At 38.7% G+C, this 27,974-nt stretch overlaps 2 protein-coding genes across 2 annotated transcripts; both read right to left on the bottom strand.

The window, feature by feature from the left end:
* Positions 1–10: 10 nt before the first annotated feature.
* LOC141610775 (centromere/kinetochore protein zw10 homolog) lies at positions 11–8,915 on the bottom strand. The gene is made up of 14 exons (XM_074429034.1): positions 8,119–8,915; positions 6,323–6,460; positions 5,618–5,785; positions 5,149–5,310; positions 4,609–4,842; positions 4,397–4,534; positions 3,974–4,066; positions 3,077–3,172; positions 1,750–1,878; positions 1,314–1,391; positions 1,072–1,230; positions 841–991; positions 656–738; positions 11–508 (listed from the first exon to the last, which is right to left on the bottom strand). Exons 1-14 carry the CDS (start codon positions 8,683–8,685, stop codon positions 425–427), a joined length of 2,280 nt encoding a protein of 759 aa, XP_074285135.1. The 5' UTR covers positions 8,686–8,915; the 3' UTR covers positions 11–424.
* Positions 8,916–10,872: 1,957 nt separating this feature from the next.
* On the bottom strand, positions 10,873–17,154 carry LOC141610773 (GDSL esterase/lipase At2g42990-like). The gene is made up of 3 exons (XM_074429033.1): positions 16,718–17,154; positions 14,140–14,629; positions 10,873–11,161 (listed from the first exon to the last, which is right to left on the bottom strand). The coding sequence occupies exons 1-3, from the start codon at positions 17,093–17,095 to the stop codon at positions 10,965–10,967; spliced, it is 1,065 nt and encodes a 354-aa protein (XP_074285134.1). The 5' UTR covers positions 17,096–17,154; the 3' UTR covers positions 10,873–10,964.
* Positions 17,155–27,974: the final 10,820 nt, after the last annotated feature.

The raw sequence follows: 27,974 nt of genomic DNA, 5'->3' as shown, positions 1-27,974 counted from the left end.
TGACAATAAATTGGCTTGAACACCACTTGAAATGGAGATAATTTCCGGAACCAAGTCCTCATTGTATAACATTTTACCATAAATATTTTCAGAAGATCGACTATTTTACAGGAACAGAATCAACAGGCACACTAAGTGAGCATTACAAGTTACATGACCTAGAAAAGGGTGAACAAAAAAACCTAATGTCAAGGGAAAAAAACTGAAATCCCGGACATTTTGCTAACGAAATGAAAAAGAAAATAAGATAGGCACTGTGCACTGTATTCTTCAGTTCTCTGATGAACAAACTCTCAGGAATCTGAAACGAAATTGTTCCCTACTTGTATTCTTCGGGTGCTGTTCAGGAGTAACTCAAACCGACAATTAGAGTGGTCACCTTTGCCATCACCGACGTATATAGAAGCACATATATCCGATAAAATTAAAAGTTAATCCTGTATATTCTTGCCAAGCAATCTTTGCGCAATGGCGAGTCAGTAAATATTGCTTTGATAAAATCTACAACCTGCAAAGCAAGTATGGATTATATTGTAATGCCTCTATACATCTAACACTAAATATTAACCATCCACAAACATAAATAGAGACATAGTGTCACTATCCATGTATAGTATCGAAGCAAATCTATTCAAAATGGTGAACTAGATGTTACCTCTATTAGAATAAATCCACAACCATACAAGTCTCCATATTCCCAAGCTTCGGTGATCGACTTTAGCGGCATATCAAGGAGATCTAGTAAAATTAGATGGAATAATGAGTAGCAGCCCAGAAAAAAGGAGCCAGTTAGTGGGATGTGCTAATATGGGATGGGATTAATGGTGTCAAATGCTATACCTGCCAATTTCCGTATTTTCCCCAAGGATGGTATGTCTGCTTCAAGTGGACGTGAGAAGCATTGATCCGATTTCTTATCCACTTTTAGGGAATTCAGGGAGTTCAGAAGTGGTGCCAAACTCTCTAGCAAGAATTGAATAAGCCTTTGAAGCTGAAGAGTTAAAAACAGATGTTAAAAAACTATTCATATATGACAAAAACACCAAGTAACAAATTTCAAGTTTTACCCACCTGCAGTGTCTCATCTGCAGCTATGTCATCTAGGAGAAGTATGTCTTGTGTAATTCTAGAAAAAACTGATTCTAGAACCAGACAAAAGCTTCTTTTGTAAGTCGCAGGTAGTAAGACAGGCTCCCATAAAAGACGGATTTTTTCAAGAATGAATACGACCTAATGGAAGATAAACCAGTTTGAGATCACCGCCAGAAAGGAGAAATAGTGAATGATAATCAGAACATTAATTGCTTACTTACCTGCTCTAAGCTAAATTTCGAAGACTCGTATTGCGGCATTTCATGAGTGTTTTGAAACCCATCAGCACTATCTACAACCTAGAAAACCAGTAATAAATTGTAAAAGGATGAAGCCAAAAGAAAATAACATACTACGGTGCTGCCTCATCCCAAATTCTAGAGACCATTTGACTTCGGTGGTTCGAAGATGATAATTTTGACCATTAATTTTTCCAAGTATACATCAAAATAAAATGTAGAGTAAATTTTTGTCATGTTTGATATATCAACAACTCTTTTCTTCTTATTATTTTTAAATAGTCGTAACTAATTAATGTATGTTGTGAGAAAATATTGTCAAAGTTGGCATCCTTTGACCACCAAAGTCATATGTGGGAATTATAAATGGGAGGAAGGAGTATCTATATGAGTTCAGCAACCATATAGCAGTACATACCTGCTTCAAGTTAAAATCGGTAGTTTGAATGTGCCGCTGCAGTATTTCTTCTGCTAAAAGTTGTAACCTAGGCCCCAAATCAACAAACATGGCATGTTCTTTCATGAAGCTAGGGAAGTCGGGGCGATACTGAAAAGAAGATGATAGATAATATGCATAAGCCAAAAGAAGCAAGGGAAAAACGACGTCAATGATTTTTAACCAGTATATTCTACTCCCAGTTCTCCACTGATTGCGCAAGGCCCTTGTGGATTCAATATATTGCTAAGATAGGAAGAGCAATAACTCTCATCGATGAAGTATTTTTTTTTATCTTGTTTGCTGCTGCTCTAACTTTCTCCATATTTCCAACGGAGCCAAAGACTCATTACTCTTTGGTTCTGGATTATGATGGAGTAAAGCAAAATGGCTAACTAAAGTGGTTGCGCTTCTTTCTCTTGTGAAGTAGCAGTCCTTCGTTGCAGTTCTCGACGCAATTTTCATCTTGGGTCATTCGGAAACAGCCTCTTTGTGTTTCTAACACAAGGGTAAGGCTGCGTACATCCGACCCCCCCTACCCCGCAATTTGCGGGAGCCATTGAGGCGCTGGGGTAATGTTGTTGTTGTTGTTTGCTGCTCTAACTGTGTTGCGTGGTTTGGTGTTCGATTAGGTCTAGGGAGAGGATTTATAAAGCACTCCTGCTGCAAGACCTACTTTTGTGAACGAACTCAGTTCAAGTACGGATGATTCCGTTTGGAGATCTGCTGACCAAACCCTAACCACACAATGTGGTTGAGCAATTTAAAGTTCTTGCTCACGGAAATGACCCAGAAAGCACATTATAATAATCTCATTTTAGAAAGGGGAAGACAACCCCTCCACACGAGGAGCACTGTTTTTGCAAACAATTTTCAAAATAAAATCTGCACAACTTTACTCATTTTTGGATTCCAAAGAGGGCTAACTTGTAAAAGCGCGGTAGTGGCAAATAAAAGGGAATAATAAAAGAACCAGAAGAAATTAAACTTGGAAAAGTAATAGCGGTGCACCTCACTAGCTAAGCCTTGTAAACGTCACCGAAGCGTTTTGGTTAATATCTCGCAGAGCTTTGGGCTAGCTTTTATAAACTAAGTTGATAACACCAATTTTCTATTATGATGCATCAATTGATGATGTTGGACGAAGATGGTAAGGAAGGTGCTTTAGCATGCTAACACAGATAACAGTCACATGGAAGAAGTTTCCTTTAGCCACTATGAGTATGTAACGATTAGTTGTTGATTGTAAAGTAATACATGATGGCAAACAATTAAAATCAAGAACATTAATGCAAGGAAATCTTCATACCTCAAACGCTAGCCCCAAAACTTCTTGGGAGAGATATAGACAATCATTATGCATAAGAACGGCAGTTTGATTGATGCTGTCAAGTTGTCTCTCTAACTTCACATGAGACACATTATATTAGTGAAGGCAAATAACAGAATGAAATATTCAACAACAGATACATCAGCCAGCACAAACTTGCAGCACTGACATGTAAGCACAGATAAATTGAAAAGCTATTAACAGCCAACGTCTTTGTCAGAGTGACACTTTGTATGAGTGACTCCACTGCTTACAGGCAATACAAAACATACATAAAGTATAATTTCCCCCACCCCCTATTACTGTCTAAAGTTTAATGGCACTACTTTGAAGAATTGAAGATTATATTTTAGTTGTGCGGTTTCCATCTCCAACGAAGTAAAACACTCGATATTTTTTGTTTCTAAATTATGAGGGAATAAAGCAAAAATGCTCAATCAATAACTGTGCTTCTTTTTATTGTCAATAACCAATCATTTGATGCTATATGAATACAATTTTCATGGGAGAAGAGAGAAAATATATGAAGGTAACAGAGGACGAAATGAAATGGGCCCTTCTCGTGTTGATTGCTGTGGTGGGGACAGTGCTTACGGAATGGTCTGGAGATAGATCAGGACGTATTGATGGAAGTTCTGGTGGTGGGTCGGTATTGATGACAGTGGATCTGGTGGCTGTGCTCGGTTGGGTGGATCTGGAGGTGTTAAAACAGGTTTGGAGGGTGGTTTGCCTGGGTATAAATGTATAATTAACTTTGACAACATGACTACTTTAACTAAAACCTCACCCTAAAGTCAATCTGTGGTTCCCTACATCAACCTTATAATAATGTGGATGAAATTTACTCAAGCTTTCTGTAATTCAAGAAATGCATACCTTGATTGGAATTATAGCTTCATATAGTTGTAGAGCATCCCTGGCAGCATAATAAAACTCCAGTGCCACTCGCGGGGATGATACACAAACATCCTATAGAAATTAAATCAAGACTTAGGGAACGTCCAGCTACTCAAAGAACGGTCTAAAACTGTTTCGAGGAGTCATATGGTTCAGTGCTTTGTCAAAGCACTTAGCGGGGTCATTTAGCAATGTAGTTCACATATTTCTTTTGTGTCTTATCGCCAACACAGGAAAATCTAAAATCACAATCATCGAAACGAATATATAATTCCTTCAAACACCAATAAACACTGCCTGAGAAATGCAACTGCATCAACTTTCGTCAAAATATGGGCATAGTGCGCCAAAAATCATGATCAACGAGCAAACGAGCGAAGTCAGCGAGAACATGTATCTCACCTTAAGAGTCTGGTGCACCACTTTCATTAATTTAGAGGCAGCTTCAGAGACTATACACTTCTCCGACGAAAAAAGCAGATCAACAACACGATCACTGTCTTTGCCATTCCTAAAGTTACCACCTCCATATCCTATCCCCTGACAGCAATGTGTTAATACATAGGGCACGCTAATGAGCACAAACATGCAAAGGCTTGTTCAAAACAGCTTACTTGAGGGATGGAAAAATCACAGCGTAGAACAGACTGCCTAGCACTTGCCAAGATTTCCGTCTTTTTTCTAACAGCGAAGTGGACCTCTACATTGTCGGCAAAGTTAGTTAATCTTTCATCATTCTTATCAGAATTGGAAATGAAAGAAAGTTTCTTCAGTACAGACTCGAATTCTGAGCAAGTGTTCATAATTTTCTGAAAATCAGCTAATCTGGAAGCATCATCTGGGACAACCTGGACAAAATGATCAGAGAGTTGCAACTACCGGAAAGAAAAATTTGGAACACAAGAAACCAAACAGCACGGGAGAGGATAGATAAACCAAACAGCAAGAATTCAGTCTTGAGCTACTGAGCAATCAAGCAAAATTACGGGGCCAAAATTTCGCTGACAAAAATGGTATAGCATAATACATCCAACCTCCTTTGTCAAGCTCATACATAATAAGCACTCCTAGTTACTTTGTGTGCGTCATATCTAGAAAAGCTTTGCTCTGAATAATAAAAACTCTCACAGAAAGGCAAGTGTCTTCAAACATACTTTTGAGAGGAAGTTGGAAATAATTAGCTCGGACATCCGTGGCCATGTCAATTTGCCAAAGCATCGCATCCAACGGTCATTTTGAAGGCATATACGCTGGTGGATGAATTCAACTACAAGTGTCATCCTAGAGAACAGCGCCTCGCCGTTCATGGACTCAGCCTGAGAACCAAAAAAGTAAATCATTAGTCACAGTGTATTGTATGAAGCATCATTTCACATAAAGCATATAGGAGTACTACGTTCTATTGTTAACTTCATATCAAACATTCATATATGCTCAATCTTTTAACTCATGTTGCATAATATTGCAGACTGAACAGTTTTTCAGCTAAATAAAGTGCTAGTGACAGCAGAAGTTACTGTTGTTTCAGCTCCTAATATCGCTAAACATATCCACCATTATTACAACATATATGGGAGCAAATAACTAAAGCCTAATGCCTAATGGTCATAAGCATAATCTTACTTTCAAATCTGAAATTATCTTCAAGGAGGCCTCTCTAGACTCTTCAAAATTCCCATTAGATTCTTCTGATAATGAAACAGAAGCCTTTGAATTCACAGCAGGAGCAATGGCGTGCTTTACAAATAAGTCAGCAGTTTTAGCAAGGCCATAATCAAGAATTCCTAGTACCTGAATGATAAATCACTTATTATTCTGACATAGAAATACATATACCAGAAGCGACGTAAAAAATAAATAGAAATTCCCCACTTTCTTCTTCTTGATACTCACTTTTGCGTAAACTATCAGACCTAATTTAAGTGCCCATGGATAGGTAATGACAGTGGAACCCATTTCACTCTCAAGTCACCACAATCTCAAGACAATACGACTAATACCTATTTGTAGAAAACAACGGTACATAGTGATGCGTACACAACGCCTTCCATAAAAGACACAAAGACTACATTTTAGCACCCTAACGGTTGCACACATGGGTTCCAGCACCTTTGAGCATCCATGCTATCAGTCTAACTAAGCAAAAACAGAAAACAATACCAAAACCATCATCAATGCCAAAGAAATGAAGGCTATGAGGTTTGATGTATTGTATTTTGAATTTCTCATCTCAACAAGTTCTCATGAATTATCACATTCTTGTTTGACAAAATTTGCGAGCGTGGAAAGCATTATAAAAAAGCCGAGTTAGCCAATATAAAAACTTACATCCATGGCTTCCAGAACAGTCTGAAGCTCGACTCCATCTGCCTCACCAACACTTGAGCGATCAACAACGCATATACTACTTGTTCCATGCTTGAATTGCACAGCACAGTCCATAAATTTGGCGAGAAGATCTTGCATCTACAAACCCAAACGCAATGCAATTCATCTAAACAATCAACCATCACAACAGCCAGTAAAAAAACCCATCCATCTAAATACAAACCGAACACGAAACCATATAATGTGATAAGTTCCATATTTTACGTTATTTCAACCGTTTCTATTCTAGCTGCCGTGCTTTATTTATGGCATTATCAAACACTATCATAATCCTGCTATGAATAATATATTAAATGCACTAATGATATTGGAAAAACCAATGCTTTTTCATTTCCGTGAAAGTTCATTTTTACTTGGTGAGTCATATCCTCTCTCCTTACCCAAAAGACGCAGGTACGCACACATCCCTAAACAAACAACCTTTTTTTTGCTCAAAATACCTACATTAAAGTATATTCTAGGAGTTCATCCATTTCACTGCTCACATTCTAACAAAACACAAACGTAAGCTGTAAATGTATTACATCACCATCTATACTACACCAGTAACTACCTCCTAAAGAAGCCAATTCACACTGCACAAAATACGCCACTGCCTACACTACAAACTTCTAAGTATACATATTCCAGGTACTTCAGTCAAAGTAATCATATATGACAATGCTAACAATCAAACAAGGGTCAAATGATCCATGAAGTCATGCACTCACTACAGGAGCAATTACCTCATTGCAAAGAGCTTAATACATTAAGATAAACCAAGTGGCAGAGCGAGGTGGACTATCAGGGCTGTCACCCTACGAGCCACAGGATTATCGATTATATATTTTAGCTCCTAACTTCAAATCCTGACTCCACCATTGCGTAAACCTCCTCACCTAGATTTGCCCATGGTCTCTAACAACTCTAAGGCCTTGTTTGGATACCAAATAGGAGAGAAGGGAGGAGAGGGGGAAGGAGGGGAGTGAAAGGGAGGGAGAATGGAGGAGGTGATTTTCCAAAACCAAACGCACCCAAGTAAACAAAACTCCTAGTCATACAATCTTCCATTACATTTACAAATACACATCTAAAATTCCAATCCCAAAACGCTAGTTATTCGCATAAATTAAATGCACCAGCAAAACATACAGCTACACCCTAAGACCTAACTCACCTGAGTATACAAAATTCTCATTTGAGATTGTCTTAAGCTTAAGACAGACTCTTTTCAAGCTATATAGTTCAGTTAACGATAACTGTAATAACTACGTTGTTAGCTTAAGACGGTTTTAAGCAAGACTAGCTCAACTAGGCTACAAACAATCAACACAACAAAACCCCATTGGATCACAATTGGACCAAACCGTCCTATTATGCAAACTGGGTTGATCAATCTACACATTAAACTCATTCTTAAACTCGAAAGGTAAACAAAGACACACCTCAAAATGAACTACATTTGCCCAAAATCACCAAACACCCCTCCTCCTAGTGCTACATTCTTCCATTACAATTACACCACTATAAACTTCAATCTCCAAAAGCCAATTATTCACATTAATTCAATACATCCAAAACACATACTACTAAACGAGGCTACAAACAATCAAACTAGAACATAAAAACACAAAGAACAACATTGTAAACTTAAGACGATTTAACGATAACTATAATAATAATCGCATTACAAACTTAAGACGATTTTAAACAAGACGAGCTCAATTAGTTACACACACAAAAGAACAAAGAACTACCTCCTCGAAACAAAGCCCCCATTGTTTCCTAAGCAAACCATAAACAACAACCTCCTCATTCTCCTTCTCCACCAACTCACCATCCCCAATCCTCAACTCCTCCTTCAGCTCCCTAACCCGCTTCGCCGCCTCGTAAACTTCTCCCCTCCCAATCAACTCCCTGACGCGCCCAATCCCCTCACTCAGCCCCACCACCACACGCATAACCTCCACCTGCCCTCTCTTCTCTCTCAATTCCGCAACCGTAACCCTAATTTCCCTCAACACCTCCGCAATTCTCTCATAACCACCGCTCCCACCGTCAATCAACTCAACCAGCGCCGCCACGTCGGACGACAGCGCCTGGGCACCAGCATATGACGTGGAGGAGAGAGAAAGTAACTCCGTGAAGTGAGATCGGTGCGATTGAATGTAGGATTGTACGCGCGATTTGATGTGGTTTGAGTGTGTGTCGAGGCGTGAGATTAGGAGTCGGAGCTCTGGTGCTGATAATGGCGATGATTTGTCGTCGATTTCGCCGGCGTTTAGGAGGTCTCGGAGGTTGACTGTGTCGATTAGGGTTTCCATGTCGCCGGAGGTTTATAATCGCCGGCCGTGTGCGGTGGTTGTTACGGTGGTGATTTGGGGGTTTTGCAGTTTTGTTTTGTTTGTAAGATTTGATGGGTTTTGAAAGTAAGAGTGTGTCGGGACTCGGGATATTGTTTTTGCGGTGGACCGTGTTGACGTGTCACATGTAAATGGTTCGGTCGAGTCGGATTGGATCGTATTGGGTTTTTATGAGTCGGAGATTTAAAAAACTCTGTAATTTGATTTTGGGTTTATTTGAATTGAGTTATTTCAGTTTTCGAATCAATTTTCGTTGCATGAGAATTTAATTAGTTTTATCTTAGTTATTTGATTTTAACTGTGTTTCTCGATTATTCTTTCATTAATAATTGAGATTTAAGAAATTTGAACCCTCTTAAAGTTCGGGTTAAATCGATTATAATACTTCGTAAGTTATTCTAACAAGTCACTTTCATTTTTAGCATATTTTTGGTTTGAGTTTGGTTAGTCGGAGCAAGATGATTGGAATATATCTCAAGCCTGGAAAAGCATAGTAATTCAAGCGTTTTAAATAGGTTCGTCTCGTTCATTGTGTTGGGGTTATTTTTCGGTTTGATAGGTTTGGTTTGCGTTATGAGTTGAGCTAAATCGCATACCTTGAGTACAGTATATAATAAAATATCATTTTAAAAGTTTTCAATTTGGTTTACGTGATGATTCTCCCTTATCAAGTCGACCTTCAAGATCAAACTTTTTTTTGGCGAATACCTTTAGGATCAAACATAAAACCGCGAAAGTGGTAAACAACCCCCTTAAGTTTACTTCTACGTGAGATTAAGCCCCTTAAGTTTGATTTGGAGTAAATAACCCCCTTAACTTTGCTATAAAGTGAAATCAAACCCTTTCTATTTTTCAGGTCAAAATCTCACCGGATTTTTCAAATTCTCACCAATTTCTCATATCGGTGTACATATTAGGTATAAATTTCTCTCGGATACGTTTACTTTTTCATTTGTGTGCTCCTGTCATCGAGTAAGGGCGGTGATGATGATCCTCAAAAATTGTCGAGTTGTTTACCAGGTAGTCTAAGATCAAATCCATGGTTTGCCAAATTGGTCTTCCCCTCCAAAATTACAAATTAAATTGTTCAAGATGCAGCTATTATTCTTAGCATCGTCATTCAATAAGGGTGTTGGTAGGAAAAAATATGTTGTACGACTATTGAGTGTGCGGAATTACTGGAATCCATAATTATTCTTCATCACGCATTTTAGTCGGCATTTTGATTGTTAATATCAAGAGTATGATCATGTGTTTTTTAAGACGCTATAAATATTGCGGTACATCTACATGTATAAAGTATTAAGGAGTGAAATTTATACCTAATATGTACACCGATATGAGAAATTGGTGAGAAATTGAAAAATCCGGTGAGATTTTGGCCGGAAAAATAAAAGTGGCTTGATAGTTAAGGGGTTGTTTACTCCAAAGCAAACTTAAGGGGCTTAATCTCACGTAGAAGTAAACTTAAGGGGTTGTTTACCACTTTCGCGAACATCAAACTATTAAACCCATTTACCCAATTCAAATTATACTTTTGGAAAGTAAGAAGGCCGTCTTTTATTTCATCCCCTATAAATAATTCTTGATATAAAAACACATACACAAAGGAAATAGATATCAACTATTACGCTCTGACTTTATATATTAGATTGAGTATGAGTCGAGTTATGCATCGGTCTAACTTGAAAATGCTAGTGAAAACAAATTAAACTTTTAAGAGCTGTAATTTCTACTTTCTAGTTAACTAACGCTTTTTAATTCGCATTAAGTCACGCACACTATGTAATTCAATTGATGCAATAGCAAAACTATATGGATAGTAAGACTTAGAGAAATGAAAATTTCGAAAATTCCGTTAAACTTTTGTTGTTTTTCTTCATTTCAATATACCTTATTACATTAAGTTTACTCCTTATCTAATTTATAAATTTTGGTTCAGTCACTTAACAAATTATTATATCCCAATAAACATAGTTTTACAAATTCTCATTTACAAATGAGAACAAGTTACAACACGAGTGTAATAGCATCCATCCAAACAAACACTGCTTATTAAGTATGATTTATGAGGGTGATGATGCATTACTTATTCGTGGTAAGTTGTAAAACGGTTGTAAGCAAGATTTACTGAAGAGAAAACTGAAATAATATGGAATAGCGAGGAATTTATAAATAGATTAATGAAGTGAGTGTATAATTACATATGATATCTACCAATAATGCATCAAAAGTGTACATCAATGGACGAATTTGTACAACAAAGTTTTAAATAAATGTTCAGAAATAATTTGGTTAGCCTTCTCAGTAGGATGAAAAGAATCCCAAAACATATATTTATCAGCATCAGGGCAACTTAACGAGCTATCTATTCCGCATAGATAGCTCATCTCGAATAATCCGGTTCCACAACACGCCTCATCTGTTACTTCGATTCCTGTCGAATTAATAAAATGTTAATGTTTCAATATCCAAATCGACAAATAATCGAAATTTTTGATTTATTGTCTTTCGTATGGTTGTGCAATTGAAGTCAAGGTTTACGAGTATATGATACAATATGTCACATGCAAACTTACTAAAATTCATCTTTTTCAAAACTATGCCGGATTTATAAACCCTAATGCAAAAAAAATAATACCCAAAATTTAAGAAAACATTTATATCTTTCACTTGATAGAAAATTTGCATCTAAATGTATGATTAAGATTCTAATATTTTATACACCGTTTTCAAATTCGCATATTCTTGTATAATATGGGCAAAGCCGCTTTAAAGTTAAAAAGGATCAAGTAGGATAGATGACACAAAATCAGAATGTTTTAGCTCAAAGCAGCTTGCTTGTCCCATCTATCCAAATGGTATACAAAGTACTCCCTCCGTCCCGGTCATTTGTTATTCTTTGGTTTTGGCACAAAAACCAAAGAAAGAGGAGAGAGCCAATTACTAAATGACAAGTGGAACAAATTGAGTGTGAATGATCAAATTACTCATCAAGTTCATTCTTAAAATAGAAAAGACAACAAATGACTGAGACACCCCAAAATGGAAAAGGACAACAAATGACCGGGACAGAGGGAGTACTATTTATCCCGTTTTAATTTTGAAACGGAAATACCCGTCTTAAGAGATATACTAGCTAGTCAAAAATCAAAATTAAGTAGTTAGGAACTTGGGGTAGCCTGCCCAATCTAATGTCCTAATCACATAGAGGTGACTTGTCTAGGGAGGAATATTAATATCTAATGATCTCTATCATGAAATTAAACAAAACTATCTACCATTCTCCATGGCATGCTATTAGATGTGACTTATTCTTATTGTTCCAATTAATATGGTGCTTTAAATTTGTTAAACCTACCTTTAAAATGTGGACCGTACCTTTCTATATCATACTTATCTACCTTAATTATTTCTTGTATGTATGTAGACATTTAGCAAAGAAAATGATCATATCCAATGATTATATTTGCATCTAACAAAACTCTACCGACACTTCAAGCACCAAATTATAGAAAGCAAAATCAATACTATATATTAATTCCAGAAACCAAGGGACTTAAATGTAATTAAAGAAAGTTATACAAATTATTTATACAATTATACTATATAGTTTTAAATCACTAGCACCATGTGATGGACCCGATTAAGGGATCTCAATGCAAATATTATATAGTTTGGGTTAAAATTAAATTATATGGAAGTTTGGTAATTTTCCTAAACATTTGTAAGAAACTAAAACATGGTCAATTTCTTTAAAATAAAATAATTAATTAACATGGTCAATTTCCTTAAAATAAAATAATTAATTAAGATGGACAATTTCTAAAAGAAAGAAGATGCTTGGTAATTTTCCTAAATATTTATAGAAGACTAGAAGGTGGTCAATTTCCTTAAAATAAAATAATTATTTAGTATAAACATTCACACTTATGGTATTAATTATTATAATCATAAAATTATATATTAAGTTTAAAATTTATGCAATTTTATTAAACTTTATAGTTTATTAGATGTATAGAAATGTTAATTATTTAACATACACAAATATAATATAAGTAGGTTATAAATAATTTAAGTTAGATTCCATAATATATAATATTGCATAATTCTTTCGATTTGATTTAATGCATATATAAAATATATTTATATAAATATATAATCCTGTTAAAATTGCATGCCTAGGTAGTAAAAGTAAATTCATCAATAAAGAAAAGAAGATATATTAAGATGGTCAATTTCCAGAAACCAAGGGACTTCAATGTAATTAAAGAAAGTTATACAAATTAATTATACTATATCGTTTTAAATCACTAGCACCGTGTGATGGACCCGATTAAGGGATCTCAATGCAAATATTATAAAGTTTGGGTTAAAATTAAACTTTATAGAAACTTATAATTTCCTTAAAAGAAAATAATTAATTAAGATGGTCAATTTCCTTAAAATAAAATAATTAATTAAGATGGTCAATTTCAAGGATACTAAAAGAAAGAAGATGCTTGGTAATTTTCCTAAATATTTATAGAAGACTAGAAGATGGTCAATTTTCTTAAAATTAATTAGTATAAACATGCATACTTATGGTATTAATTATTAATCATCATAAAATTAGATATTAAATTTAAAATCTATTCAATTTTATTAAACTTTATAGTTTATTAGATGTTTAGAGATGTTAATTATTTAACATTTACGGCGGGAGTAGTGAATGTAACAATGATTACCGGTAAGTAGTGAAATGTTATTAATATTGTTTTATTAGTAAGAATAAAATATTAATAGCGGGAGTAGTGAATTTGTCTCAAAATTTATTTCATCGTAATTTTAGGATATGTTACAGAAAAATATATTAATGATAAATTTATTGGTTATGTAAATTTAAGTAATTTTATTTAATGAAAAAAAATTTTAATGGTAAGTAGAGGTAGCCCGGGCGAAGCCGGGCACCAATACTAGTATATACTCTATTCCATAATTACTTTCTTAATAACTACTCCGAATTATCTAATTATCGAGTATATATAATAATTTGCATAAAAACGTGTATAAATTACCATTTACTAAAAATGTTTCAATCTTATGTCGATTACTTTGTACATGTTCATTTGGTAAATATTTATCATAGAAAGTGAAAATGAAACGATGTAGAATAAAAAAAAAAAAAAAAAAAAAAACGAGTGCAGTAAACATTAAGAAGGATGAGCGTGCCATATATATAAGTAAGGATACCAAATCATTTTGTTGGTAATGTCAAATATAATAATTAATTTGCATAATACATGTATAATTTCAATTTTTACGTTGATTACCTAATACGTGTTCATTTGGTAAATATTTATCTCAAAAAGTGAAAATGTTACGAGACAAATTATAAAAAACGAATGTAGTAAACAGTAAGAAGGATGAACGTACCATATAAGGAAGGATGTCGAATCATTTTCTTGATAATATAATAAGGATTAGACAAAACAACCCTTAGGCCAAGAAACTCCCCATTAAGTTGTTTCACCAACTTCTCCATTTTTCCATTAAACTCAAGTGCAACATTGTTATACTCTTCATTACATTCTTGCATTGCCATGAAATTAATTGTCCTTTCCAAAGGCAAACATCCCATAGGTAAAATCCCGGATAACGAGATTTTACGAGCTCCAAGAGTATACATTGTCTCGACAAATTCACGAGCGGCTTGTACGAGATGATCTTGGAACTGTTGTACTGTGAATTTTGTCCTAGTTGTCGGTAGGAGATAATAGTTCTCTAGGAAGTCGTTGGTGCCTATGCTTACCAAGTAGACGGATTTCGTTATAATCTCGTTTGCCTTTTGTTCTCCTACGTATGCTTGTAATCTTTGTTGATATTCTTTGTATAGTTCCACTTCTTTCCAAAATGGCATTACATTCTATGAACAAATGACGACGATTTTAGTTAAAGACATTTCAACATTAATTAAACGGATTTTAAAAAATTAATTGTATGAAAAAATCGAGAATTTTAAATTTATGATTATTGTTCGAGGAATGTAATGTTTTTTTTTTAAATAAGAATACGACGAAACTAAATAATCGATGGTACTCACTACTCAAATCACCAAAAAGGGATCGTACGATATTATAATATATAGTCGTGCAAAAACTACTTATAAAGCTCAAAAGGTATACCCAATTGACCCCCCCAAAAAAAAGAAATTAAATTAAAATTTTTACTTCGGAGGTTTTATTAAGGAAAATAAATTTCTACACATGTATTCAATGCCGAGAATCCAGAGATTAATTATACGTGAAAAATATAAAATTTGAGAGTTTTATGAAATTTTAAATTGTTTAAGAAAACGGGAAAACTAAATCAATCAATATAGTACTCAAATCACCAGAAATTAAAAGGACGATATAATAATATCGGTTTTGATACATACAGCCCATAATGGGCTGTATATATAAGCATTAAATTTTCCTGGTAATTAAAGCTAATTTAAACTTTCAAGAGAATCTAACTTAACACTTATTATACTAATTAAATGCTAATTTAAACTTTCAAGAGAATATAGTCGTACAAAAACTAATTCGAAAGTTATAATGGTACACCCAATCCAAAAATGGAACATCTTGTAGGAGTACGTCCTTCAATGAGTTCAAGTATTTGATGATACGTAACAACCTCAGATAATATAAATTTATGAAGCCTACTAAGTAGGTGAACAACATAGCATTTATTATTTCACGATTACATTTTACTTTGTTTTACTTAATTTTTAGGTAAAAAGTTTAAATGAGTAGGTATATTATAGTCCAATGCATGCATGAGTTCTTTACCAAACGTACATCTATTTGATGACCGAGGTTACAGTCAGTCTTACTTAAGATGGATATATCGTGTAAAGCGGGAGAAATATTACATGCCGTATTTGTCATTCCCAAATTGGTGAACAACGTAGCATTTATTTCACAGTTACATATTGCTTTGTTTTTCTTACTTTCTTTTTAGTTAAGACTTTAAATGAGTAGGTACACAATAGTCCAATGCATGAATGCATGATGAGTTCTATACTAAACGTACATCTATTTGATGATTGAGAATTTGATATCCCTTAATAAGATATATCCGTCTTAGTATAAAACGGATCAAATACTATCGTTTTTGGATGGGTGGGATCCCTGCACATTTTGCTTTTTGGGTTGTTTAAAAAGTTATCTTATATTTTAACGTATTAGAAATTCTTTAAATTTAGAGGAGATATAATCCGTACAATTTTATAATTGCCCTTATTATTATTAATTTATTATTATTATTATTATTATTATTATTATTATTATTATTATATTATACCTCTCGTTTATCCGACTATATCATCAATCTTACAATAATAAATTATTTGTCACAAGTTGTTATTTTTCAAATTAATAAAGGTAAAATAAACATGTTAGAATCGACAAACATATACAGCCGATGAATATACGAAAATACATATTGGCATGCACGTCGCCAGTCGTTGTTTGGACCCTTTGAAGTCGAAACACGTCAATACATTATTAGTAACAAAATTTATTTAGGAATTGAATTACCAACAACTCATAATATCTATACATAGTACTCGTAAGACTTATAATAAGACATGTCGTCGGTATACAATATATTATGTCGCATTTATATTATGAAATACTTATTTCTCTTTTTAATATTTTCTCATATATAATCTGCTAGTGAATATTATATCATATACTCGTATATTAAGTTTTACGAGTATAATTCCTCAAAAAGATTGAAAACACCTTAAAATTTTAAAATGACACATTAATATATTTATTTATTTGATAATTTAATAAATGGTATCCAAAAAAAATAAAAAAAATGGAAGTACAAGAAACGAGGTACGTTCAATTATTTCAATTTCAATAATTTTGACCTCCTCCGTTGACTATAATTAACCTCACACCTATAACAAAAAAAAAGGTGAAAAACAACGGTAAAAACAAGAAAAAATTAAACTTACAAGAACAGCAGCAGTAGTATTATCATAACCAGTACCAGCAGAAGCAAAAACAACACCCGTAGCAAAATCCGAAATCCCATAATTCGGATCCAAATAAGCCGGAACCGTTTTCTTCAGCCCAAAATACTCCGAAATAAAGTCGGACGGGACACGACCGTTACAAAACCGTCCCGTAGGACGTCCACCTTCAAAATCCCTTCCATAAGGAGCAAAATCACTCTTAAGTAATGTTTTAATACCGTTGTTGTTTCCAGTATCGACTGATGAGTCCCCGAAGACTATTACTGCGGGGACCTTAGCCGATACCGGAAACAACAATGTAGTGGTGCACACTAATAAGAAAGTGTGACAAAGTATAAGTTTGTACGTTTTAGACATTGTTGTTAATTTATGGGTTTTTGGGGAAAATGGGATTTGTTGGTGATTATATATAAATACTAATATTTATATATAAATAATATATGGAGTTAGTTGATGAGTAGTTTGTTGGATGGTATTAATTAGGGTTAGGTTTTTTTAACATACTTTTTGGATTGAGTGGTAGTTATATTAATTTATTTAAAGTATGCTAAAAATGTTTAAAGTACAAATTGATAGGTTTGTATGGGAGCAAGATGACCAAAATTGCAGACTTTTATCAGAGAATCTATGGTGCATTGTTGTTGTTATTGTACGTGTGTCCAATGTGTCAATTGGTAACTTATTTGATTTATGTCTCTTCATGGTACTTGTGTTTTGGTGACGGAATCAGAATTTGTAATTTGGAGGCGAATTATTTTTAGCAGCGGAAAAAGAGTAATCCAATAAATTAAATTTGGAATTTTATAATTGCTAATAATGTCAAGTAAGTGTTCTTGCTAATATCCTAACTCCGCTACTAGGGCTGTTCACTCAGTGGTCCGGACTAAAGACCAGACCGGATCGGACCATTTGGTTCGGACCAGACCGGACCGAATTTTGTTTGGTGCCTATTTAATCTACTTTGGTCTTCGGTCCGGTCCTGGACCAACCCGGATGGACCGCGGACCGGACCATGGACCGAAGTTATGTAATAAAATAATTTTTAAATTTGTAATATTATTGATTTTATTTTCTACTTTGTTTACACGTATTATAAAATGTGTAATTATGTAGTTAAATCTCGTAAGAAAATAATGTTGTTTATTTTGATCATTACAAACTTCTCGAGTTCTAATTTTATATGGTAAAACATGTCAATGACAATAATATTTGGTCCACTTTGATCCATTTGGTCTGGTCCGGTCCGGTCCACGTGTTTTTGTGGTCCAAACCGGACCAGACCAATATTAATATGGCCCGGTCCTCAGTCCACCTCTTAACCCTTATTTGGTCTTCGGTCCAGAGAGTTTGGTCCGGTCCAGTCCGGTCCCGGACCAATGAACACCTCTATCCGCCACTATGTATATATTATCTTAACCGGTAGTCCGCAGGGGGAACCTAGCTAGTAACAAAGGGTAGCACTCGCTAATCAAAAATTCCTAATTAAAAATGGCTAAGGCTATTGGTTTTTGCCATCCATATTTCCGAATTATGAAACTTTAACATAAGTATAAAACAAGGTGATAAAAAAATCCACTACCACAGAATTTTGTTTATGGGTTCACGGTTCACCCCTGCTTGTAGGAATATCTAGTGAGCAATTATCCTCTTAATCTCTTAACTCCGTCATCAGTGCATATCTTAATTAACCTGACCTCTAAATATGTGAATAAACTAATTTTAATTTATGTATAGTTTTTCGAAATTTACAATATTATAATTATAACCAAACTTTTTGACATTACTAAAAATATTATCTTAAAATTACATAGTCACAAATGTGATATATATTGCATATAGGAATGTCTCTAGATTAGCTAGAGGTTGTTAACATGCATGCATGTTATGTTCAAGATCAAGCTTGATTTGTATTTACAAAAATATATTTGGTAAAAAATTATAAAAATTATACCATAAATTTCTTATGAAAAATTCTTTTATATGAGTATACATATCACTATATTTAATCATATAATTTGAGAGATATTGAAGAGAGAAGTGTGCGTCTCGAAATGTGAGAAAGTCATATATAGAAAAATAGAGGGGGTATTGGGTTAAATTTAATACTCTCTCTGTATCAGTCATTGGTTTATCATTGTTTTTAGCACAAATTATAAATTAAGGAAAGAGGAGTGATAATAATAAAATTAGATGGTCAAATAATCCATTAAAGGCCTGCTTAATATAAAAAGATAAACAAATAAATAAGACACTCTTAAATAAAAATGGTAAACAAATGACCGAGAAGTAGAGTACTCTATAAAATTTATTGAAGTAGTGCACAAGTAGTGCATAAGCATTGGGCACATATTAACCGGAGTTTCATGCATGATGATCGATCATTCTATTGATGCATAGTTTGTTGGATAATACTAAGTGTCTAAATGAGGTCTTAAATATAAATGAATAATTAAGTGTCCTACATGTTGAGGTTTGTAGTGAATTTATTAGTAAAGCATATAAATTTGGTGGCCAAAATCGGAGGCCCGGTTCCGCCGTCCGTGGTCGCCCTGGGTATTAGGCGCCATGATAATACTGCTTAGTGGTGGAGTTAGGGGGGTTAGCAGAGGCGCACATCCCAGTTGAAAATGGAAAAATCTAAGAAATTTAAGTTAATTTTTCAAACGTTATTTATTCAAATTTACTTTGTAAAAGTACTCATTTTTCACTGCTGAAATTTTTGAACCCTTAACAGAAACGCAAATTCTTATTTGTGACGGAGGTATCCGTCACAAATAAGAGACGGGTACCATATTCTCTCACACACAACCCATAAGGGTGAGAGACAAAGCACATGGGGTGGGTGCCCACCTTGTCCCCTCTACCCATTTCCACTCACATAATACCCGTCGCAAGATCCGACCCGTCGCAAGCAAGACTTATTGTAACAGAAAACCATGGCTCCACCACTATTAGTGCTAAAATATGATGATATTATGATCAAGTCCTATGCCATCCGTATAATGGAGGTTGGCTTGTTACGAAATTAAGTTTGATGGTGAGTGGTGAGAACCCTACAACCTATAGGCCTATAATAATTAGTATTTTATTTGCGAAATTTGGCATTATTATGGATTAAAATAGGAGGTAAACGAGTTAATTTAAGTCCGCTTCTTGATAGCTCAAATTTGGGTTTGAAGTCGATTAAGAGTTCGTAATCAAACTTTATACAAGCTTATCTCAACTCTAGACAAACACAAGCTAAGGGTACAGTCGAATTATAAGAAAATCTCGTTTAGATCGATTTTACTCATTTGCTATTTCAATAACGTGGAACACCTTTACGAATTAACTGTTGTTAAGAGAATAAAAAGGAGAAAGGAGGAGATGTTAAATTCAACTTAGTCTAAGCGAAATTTGTGAAGCGTACTATACATTGTCTCAAATTCAATCCAAATTTAATTTCCTTATATTACTGATTGTTAAACCAAGTCGAAACTCCCTTAAATAGGTTAGTTGACCTCAAAGGCTAAAATACTTCCAAAGTCAATCTCAATTAGCTAGGTTGCACTCAAGATCAAACACGTTGCAATGCTATAACTAATAAGACGGTGCAAAAGGGTTAGTTATTAAGATTACAGTTGCATATTTCCGTCACGGGGACGATCAATTAAACGCCTCATGAAAAGACTTATCATTCTTGTGTCGTGTGTATATTTTGGAACAAGCGTACCTTTGGAAAAGTGACATAAAAAAGATATATATCTCATTAAATTCAACTTTGGATCAACCAATATTTGGACTTGTTGCAAAACATTAGATTGCATGGCTTACCAAATATCAAGAAAGTTAATTCAAAATCTACATAATATGGAGTATTCGATTCAAACTCGAGCTAATTTGATTCATTATAAGAGGTGGTTAATTGATTACTCCATATTAGATTCGATGTAGTACGTATTACTGTTACATTTTCTAATAACATGGATAATTAAATGGATAAAGGGGAAACTCTGGCTTGCTTAGTAGTAATGGGTAACACTCGCTACTCCAAACTTCTAAAAACGGCTTAGATTATTGATTTATACTACCCAAAAAGGCAAAAAATTCTTAAATATGAGACTTAAACGTGAGTATAAAATAACATGAGTAAAAATTTGTTGCCCCAAAATTTTAATTCTAAGTTTACCCTAGACAATAAGTTTGTTCCGGGTGTAATTCCGGAGCAGGATTGTGACCACTTGAGCTTGTAGAATGATGTCGTTGCTCGTCTCTTCCTTTCGCTCTTTTCTGCAAAGATGAACAAACTGAGGGCTCGGCTTGGGGCCGAGCGTACTCACTCCGACGCTCAAGTCAGTAAACTTAGAGAGATAAGTTGTATGTTTAACTTGGCAAAGTATATTGTAGAGAGATAAGGAAGTTTATACCAGATTTTCCAGTTAGTTTCTCAATGAGAGATGTGAAGTATTTATAGACTTTCACCTTTTGTCACGTAGTGGCCAAGTGGCCAAGTGGCGTAGCAGGTGGAAAGACTGTCTTACCCTCGGCCGAGGGACCCATGACAGGCCGGCAGGCCTGGTTGACTCCATGCCGAGGGGACTGGATGCGAGTACACGGATATGCCTCTCTACCGCTAGTTCGAGCCGAGACCAGTGACAGCCGACGGGCTTTGTCGGTTAGGGCCGTTTTTCTTTTGACTTGTTGTCTTTTAGCTTTGACCTCGGTCAATATGTTGACTTGGTCAGCGGGTGCAGAATATGCCCCATCAATTTGCCCCCAGCGTAGTCTATGCCGTGGTATGGACCTTCGATGCGTGTTGAGCGTATTCTGCGCATGTCGAAATTCTTCCTCGGCTTGGTCTGTTCGTGCCGTACCATATCCCCTCCACATTGTTGTGTAATGGACATCGAATGTGGAAAAGGAAATGGCGCTGGCCGAGACCAAGGTTGAGAGTGCCGTGTGCTTTTGATTGCCCCGGCCGGCCGCCAAGCTTGGTTGGTGGCCGTTGGCAAGTAGATACCAAGGAGCGTGTCAAAGAAGATTGGTTACTGTATGTCGATTGACATTCTGTGGCTGCATGCTTGACACCTGGCCTGGTATTGATTGGTGGACGCTTCATGGGCTTTGCTCTGATTGGTCCACTGAATGGGCTTTGCTCTATAAATAGAGCAGTATGCCCCTCATTTTGCTGTTTGAATTTCTTTTTTCCAAAAAATTTTCTCTCTCTAGTTTTCGAAGAGTTTTCTCTCTCTAATTTCGAAGCGTTACTCGGCGTAACACTTTCTTTCAAGGTAAAAACAAATTCTTCCCCAACTTTTATTTGTTAAGTACTCGTTGCCACCATGTCTGCTGCTGACGCTCCGCCTAGTACCTCAACCCCGGGGGACGAACCGCAGCGTCCTGATGAACAGGAGCCACTGGTTGTCACCCCGGTAGGGTTCGGGGGTCGCAAGTCGTCTTCTCCTGAAATCGGCGAGAAATATCTCGAGGGTTTTGATGATGAGGAGGAGGAAAAGACCCAATCTGATTCAGAGAGGCCGCATTACTTGTGGCACGGCAAAGCCTGCTCGATTAAACCTGATCTCGTTTGGACGAACAAGTTCGCTCGTGTCGCCGGGCCTGAACTTTTCGAAGACCACTACAACTTCGGCAGGGGGTATAGAATTATTGTCCCCGTGGGTGATCAGCATCTGTTGCCCTCCGAAGGTTGTATAGGCGTGTATATTAGACATCTTGAGTATGGGCTCCGTTTTCCTCTCAATGAACACGTCTCGGCCATAATCAAAGCCATGAATGTCGCCGTGGCACAACTGCACCCGTTGGCCATTAGGACGATTATTGGCTTCGTATGGTTTTGTCTCTTTAAGGGGGAGGCCCCAACGGTGAACCTTTTCCGCCGGCTCCACCATCTTCGGCTGTCTACCCAAGGCGTCATGGGGTGGTATAACGTGCAGACCGAGCCGGGTTACGTGACCGTCTCCAAGCTGACATCCTGCAAAGACTGGAAAGGGCGGTGGGTATATGTCGAGGTTCCGGAGGACTATCCACTGCCTCGGTCCTTCCAGCGCCGCGTCAATTTGCGCTGTGAGAGTCAGGGGGAGCATGAAAGATATGTCTCCCGTAATAAGATTAAGATGGACGCCAAGAAGGTTTATCTTAAAGACGACGAAGTGCGGGCAATGAGCATGTTCGAGGCTGAGAAGGATGGCACACCGAAGGGATGGATGCCTCCGACGCAGATCGTCATTCAAGACGAGCCGCTTTGTCACGTCGGCCTCATACCGGCCCTCAGCCAGGGTGAGTGGGGTCGGTATGAGGCCCCTCTTTGCTTTATGCTTCGATATTTGAGCCTCGGTTTACTTCTTTCGCTTAACTCCTTTTTTTTTTTTTTTTTTTTTTTTTTTTTGCAGATCGATTTGGCCGGGATCTCTCTGTCTCCATCCTACGCAAGTTGGGACTTGACCAGGACAGGAGAGTTGTTGAGCTGCACCCTAAGGCCGCGTCGCGTGATCGTAGGCAGGCCCCGCACGAACTCATGGAGCAGGCGTTGAAAGCAATGGACGTGGGGGCGACTCAGGCAGAGATTGGCGGTAACGTGCCGCGCCGGAGACCAAAAGCAACGTCTTCGGCGGCTACGACGTCAACTCCAACCCCCATAGTCCAAAAAGATAAGGAGGTCATCAATGTCGACGAGGACCTCACCGTTCTGGAGGGTCCTCCTCCTTCACATAAGAGGAATGAAACAACGCCCGCTGCTGCTGTTACCGAGGCGGGGAAAGAGAAGGGGTCAGCCGGCCCTCAATCCAAGAAGGCTAGGTCTGGTACGGATCTAACCCATGGCTCGGATTTAGCAGGTTCCTTATGCATTCCTGATGACAGGCTTTCTGATATGTCGATGAATGTTGACATGGACGCCTTGTCTGGGTTTTTTGTAGATCAGCCGTCGCCAGCTGTTGTTTTCACCGAACGGCAATTGGAGAAGCAGCCTGTGCAGATGGGCGACAAAAATGTCGCCGCCGACACCTCGTCCGAGAAGGCTTCCTTCGTTCAGCTCAGGGCGGACGGCATTAGGTTGGCCAAGAGGCTGGTGAAGTGGGCTGAAGTTGCCGACACTCATCTTATCGAGCAAGAAAAGCTCGTGGCTCAAACTGCCCCTACGCACAAACGGCTTAGGCTTGAGCTTGCCGCTTCTAAGGAGGAGGCCGGGAAGGCGAAGCAGGACTTCCTCGTTGAGCGAAAGCTTAAGGAGGACGCTGAGAAGGCGGTCCTGGCCGAGAGAGCTAAGGTTGAGTCCGCGTTGGCTGATGCCGCTAAGTTGCGGGAGGAGAGAAACAAGCTTGAGGGCGGTTATAAGGCCATGGTTGAGCAGAGTGAAAGATGGAAGACCCTGCATTTGGCCGAGGCGAAGGAACATAAGGGCACAAAGGCTATCCTTGCTCAGAGGGAGAAGGATATTGAGCTGCTGAAAACAGTCATCATCCCTGAAATGTGTGCCCGGTACCGGGACCAAGCTGAAGATGCTACAAGGGATGCGATTAAGGAGCTCCTTTCTGAAGGCACTTTTCCGTGGCAAGATTTTGACAGACTTCTAGATGAGAAGGCGGCTGCGGAGGAGGCCAGGGCCGCGGCCGAGGCGAAGGCGGTGAAGGCTGCTCATGAAGCTGCGGCCAAGGCGGCCCATGATGCTAAGGTGAAGGAGGCTAGAGAGGAGGCTCAGAAGGCAAAGGCACGTGAAGCTGCCAAGTCGTCCTCTGGGCCGTCCACCGACGGTGATGCTACTGCTGCTGCCGGTGGCGAGCGGCAACAACCATAGGGAGACGGGCGGTCGTCACCAGACTCACCTGGCCCTTCGGACAGCTTCAGCTGTTCGGGGGCCAACTTTTGAGCCTTTCCTCCCTGCCATCCTTTTGGCGCTTCATGTCTTAATGTTGCAATTTTTTGTTGTTCCTTCTTTTTTGTTAAACTTTGGTAGGTTGAGCTTAGGCTATCCCTATGGGGACGGCCGCCGACTTTATTTTGTCTCACTTGTAAACATTTTTAATGAAGTTTGTTTATTTGCCTTCGGCTTGGCCGAGGCTTTGATCTCATCCTCCATTCAGTTGTCTTCTTACGTTTTTAAACATATTGAGCGCTTTTTTCCGTCTTACCTTCGGCTTGGCCGAGGCAATTAGATTCCGTATCTCAACTGTACTTAAACGTCTTTAGCATATTGGTCGTGCCCTCTGCTGCACCTGAACAGGCCGAGGTAGCAAGATTCACGTTTCCCAATTTGCTCAGCAACATGTTGGCATGTCGGTCGCTTCCTCCTCCACTCTCGGTCTGGCCGAGGCGGTCAAATTTGCGCTTCCCAACTGCTGTTGTAAACATATTAGCATATCAGTCGTTTCTCCGTCACTCCCGACTTTGGCCGAGGCAATCGAGGTTACGGCTCGACTGCATTCGTATCTATAGACATATTGATCGCTTCCTCTGCCACTCCCGGATTGGCCGAGGCAGTCAGATTTGCGTTTCTCAACTGTACTTATACGTTCTTAAGCATGTTGGTCGCTTTCGCGAGTATAAACTGCATTTGTAGTGACTGCCCGGCTTTGGCCGTGGCGTCTACTTTGTAGTGACTGCCCGGCTTTGGCCGTGGCGTCTACTTTGTAGTGGCTGCCCGGCTTTGGCCGTGGCGTCTACTTTGGTACGACGACGGAGGGGACAAGAATTTCGATGGAAAACTTGGATCACTCTTCATAAGGTATAATCACGCGTTGGGGTGCCCACAACGGTCTCGGACACCTCCGCCGCTATACGAAATATTTCCTAAGGTTGTCTGTGTTCCAATGGCTCATTAGAGGCACACCCTCCATGTCTGTCAGCTGGTATGTCCCCGGCCCCATTTCTTCAACCACCCTGTAGGGTCCTTCCCAGTTGGCCGTCATCTTACCATGGATGCTTCCTTTGTTGGTTGCGACCGACTTTCTCAGGACTAGATCTCCTACTCTCAAGTCCCTTTTGTGGACCCTACGGTTAAAGGCTCTTCTCATTCGGTTTTGATATACTGCCAAGTTGAGCCGTGCCGTATCTCGACTTTCTTCGACCAGGTCTAGGGAGGCTCTCGGGCCTTCTTCATTTTCGATCGGGTTAAAGGTTTGCATTCGAATGCGGCACCGCCGCTTCAATTAGCGGGGACGGCCCTCGGAGACCCATAGACTAGGTGGAATGGACTGTACCTGTTGCTTCTTTCTCCGTGGTTCGAAGGGACCACATGACGTCGGGTAGTTCATCACCCATCTTCCTTTAGATCTTCAACCTTCTTCTTCAACCCGTTCAAAGTATTGTTTTATTAGCCGCCTCCGCCGCCCGTTGCTCCGAGGGTGGCGGACGGAGGAGTATGCAAATTTGATACCGAGCTCTTCCAACCAATTCATCACCATGTCGCTCCAAAACTCTCGGTCGTGGTCAAATACAATGACTTGGGGTAACCCAAAACGAGTTATGATGTTCTCCCAAATCACCTTTCTTACGGCCGCCGTGGTCTTGGCGGTACCGCGACGACCTCGACCCATTTGGTGAAGTAGTCAACGGCGACAATCAGGTACTTCCTTCCCCCGGATGCCGTCGGAAATGGTCCTAATAAATCCATCCCCCACTGTGCAAATGGCAGGGACTAAGCATCTTGGTTGCGGGTCTCGGGAAGGTGCATGTATTACACGGAGCATGCATCGACAATTCTTGCACTTCTTGGTTTTTGCCCGGAATCTTTCAGCATGATAGGCCGAAGTAGTCGGCTCGGAGAGCTTTGTGGGCTAGCGTTCTTGCCCCCATGTGATGTCCACAGATGCCTTCGTGAATCTCTCACAAGTATAAGCTCCGCGTCGGCTGGGCCGACACATTTCAAGAGTGGTCTTATTACGGACCTTCTGTACAATTCTCCTTCGAACACTAAGTACCTTGCGGCGATCCTTCTTATCTTCGAGGAGGCGTCCTCCTCCGGCAACTCTTTTGTCGGCTTGTATTTCATTATCGGAGTCATCCACGTCGTCTCGGCTTCGATGTCGCCCACCATGCCGACGGTCTCGGTGATGCTTTTAGCATTTCGATATCCACCAAAGACACGGTTCGACCGACATTTTGATGCTTGAATCGCGCGGTTTGAGAGAGCGTCGGCTCGGTTGTTCTCGGACACTGGGATGCTTTGTATTTGGAAAGATTTCAATTTTGAGGTGTCGCTTTTACCCTCTCCGGTACCTTACCATCCCATCGTCTCGAGTCTCATACTCTCCTCGGATTTGATTAGTCACTAAAAGCGAGTCTGTTTTCAACACAATGTGCTCCGCCCGGCAGCCTCTAGCTAACTCGACTCGATTATCACCGCCTCATATTCGGATTCGTTATTTGAGGCCGAGAAGGTAAACTTCAAGGCGTACTCAAACTCGTTTCCGTTAGGGCTGATGATAAGGATGCCGGCTCCTGAGCTGTTCGCCGTGGAGGATCCGTCGGTATACACTTCTCACACGCCGGGATGTGATTCTTCTTGATACGTGCACTCGGCCAGGAAGTCTGCAAGCGCTTGCCCCTTTATCGAAGGCCTCGGCTTGTACTGGATGCCGAAGCCGAAGAGCTCTACTGCCCATTTGATAAGTCTGCCGGATTTTTCGAATTTTTCTAATGCTTTCTCCAATGGCTGGTCGGTTAAGACCGTCACGGGATGTGCGTCGAAGTAGGGTTTCAGCTTCCTTGCGGCAACGACGACGGCGAGGGCTGCCTTTTCGATTAGTGGGTAATTTCTTTCGGCGGCCAACAGTGTATGGCTGATAAAGTAAATTGGGTATTGCTACTCATTTTCTTCCCTGAAGATTACGGCACTGACCGTGGCCGAGGTAACTGCTAAGTATAGATATAGCGTCTCCCCCAGCGTCGGCCTGGACAGGGTCGGCAGTGTCAGAAGGTGGGCTTTCGTTGCCCGAAAGCCGTGCTCTGTTCCTCCCCCCTAAAGTTTTTATTCCCTTTCAATAGATCAGAAAGAACGGAGTGCTCTTGTCGGCCGACCGAGAGATGAAGCGGGCGAGAGCCGCCATCCTTCCGGTCAGCGTCATAACCTCTTTTCGATTTCTCGGCTCCGGTAGGTCTAGTATTGCTTTGACTTTCTCCGGATTGGCATCAATTCCCCTGGCGCTGACAAGCACGCCGAGGAACTTGTCGGCCCGGATCGAAGTTACATTTTCCGGGTTAAGCTTCATTTTATATTTCCTTAGTGAACAAAATGTCTCGC

Source organism: Silene latifolia, chromosome 11 (genome assembly GCF_048544455.1).
Source record: "Silene latifolia isolate original U9 population chromosome 11, ASM4854445v1, whole genome shotgun sequence".
Lineage (NCBI taxonomy): Eukaryota > Viridiplantae > Streptophyta > Magnoliopsida > Caryophyllales > Caryophyllaceae > Silene > Silene latifolia.
The sequence above is the reverse complement of the archived record's forward strand: the minus strand, read 5'-3'. Positions and strand labels throughout refer to the sequence as shown.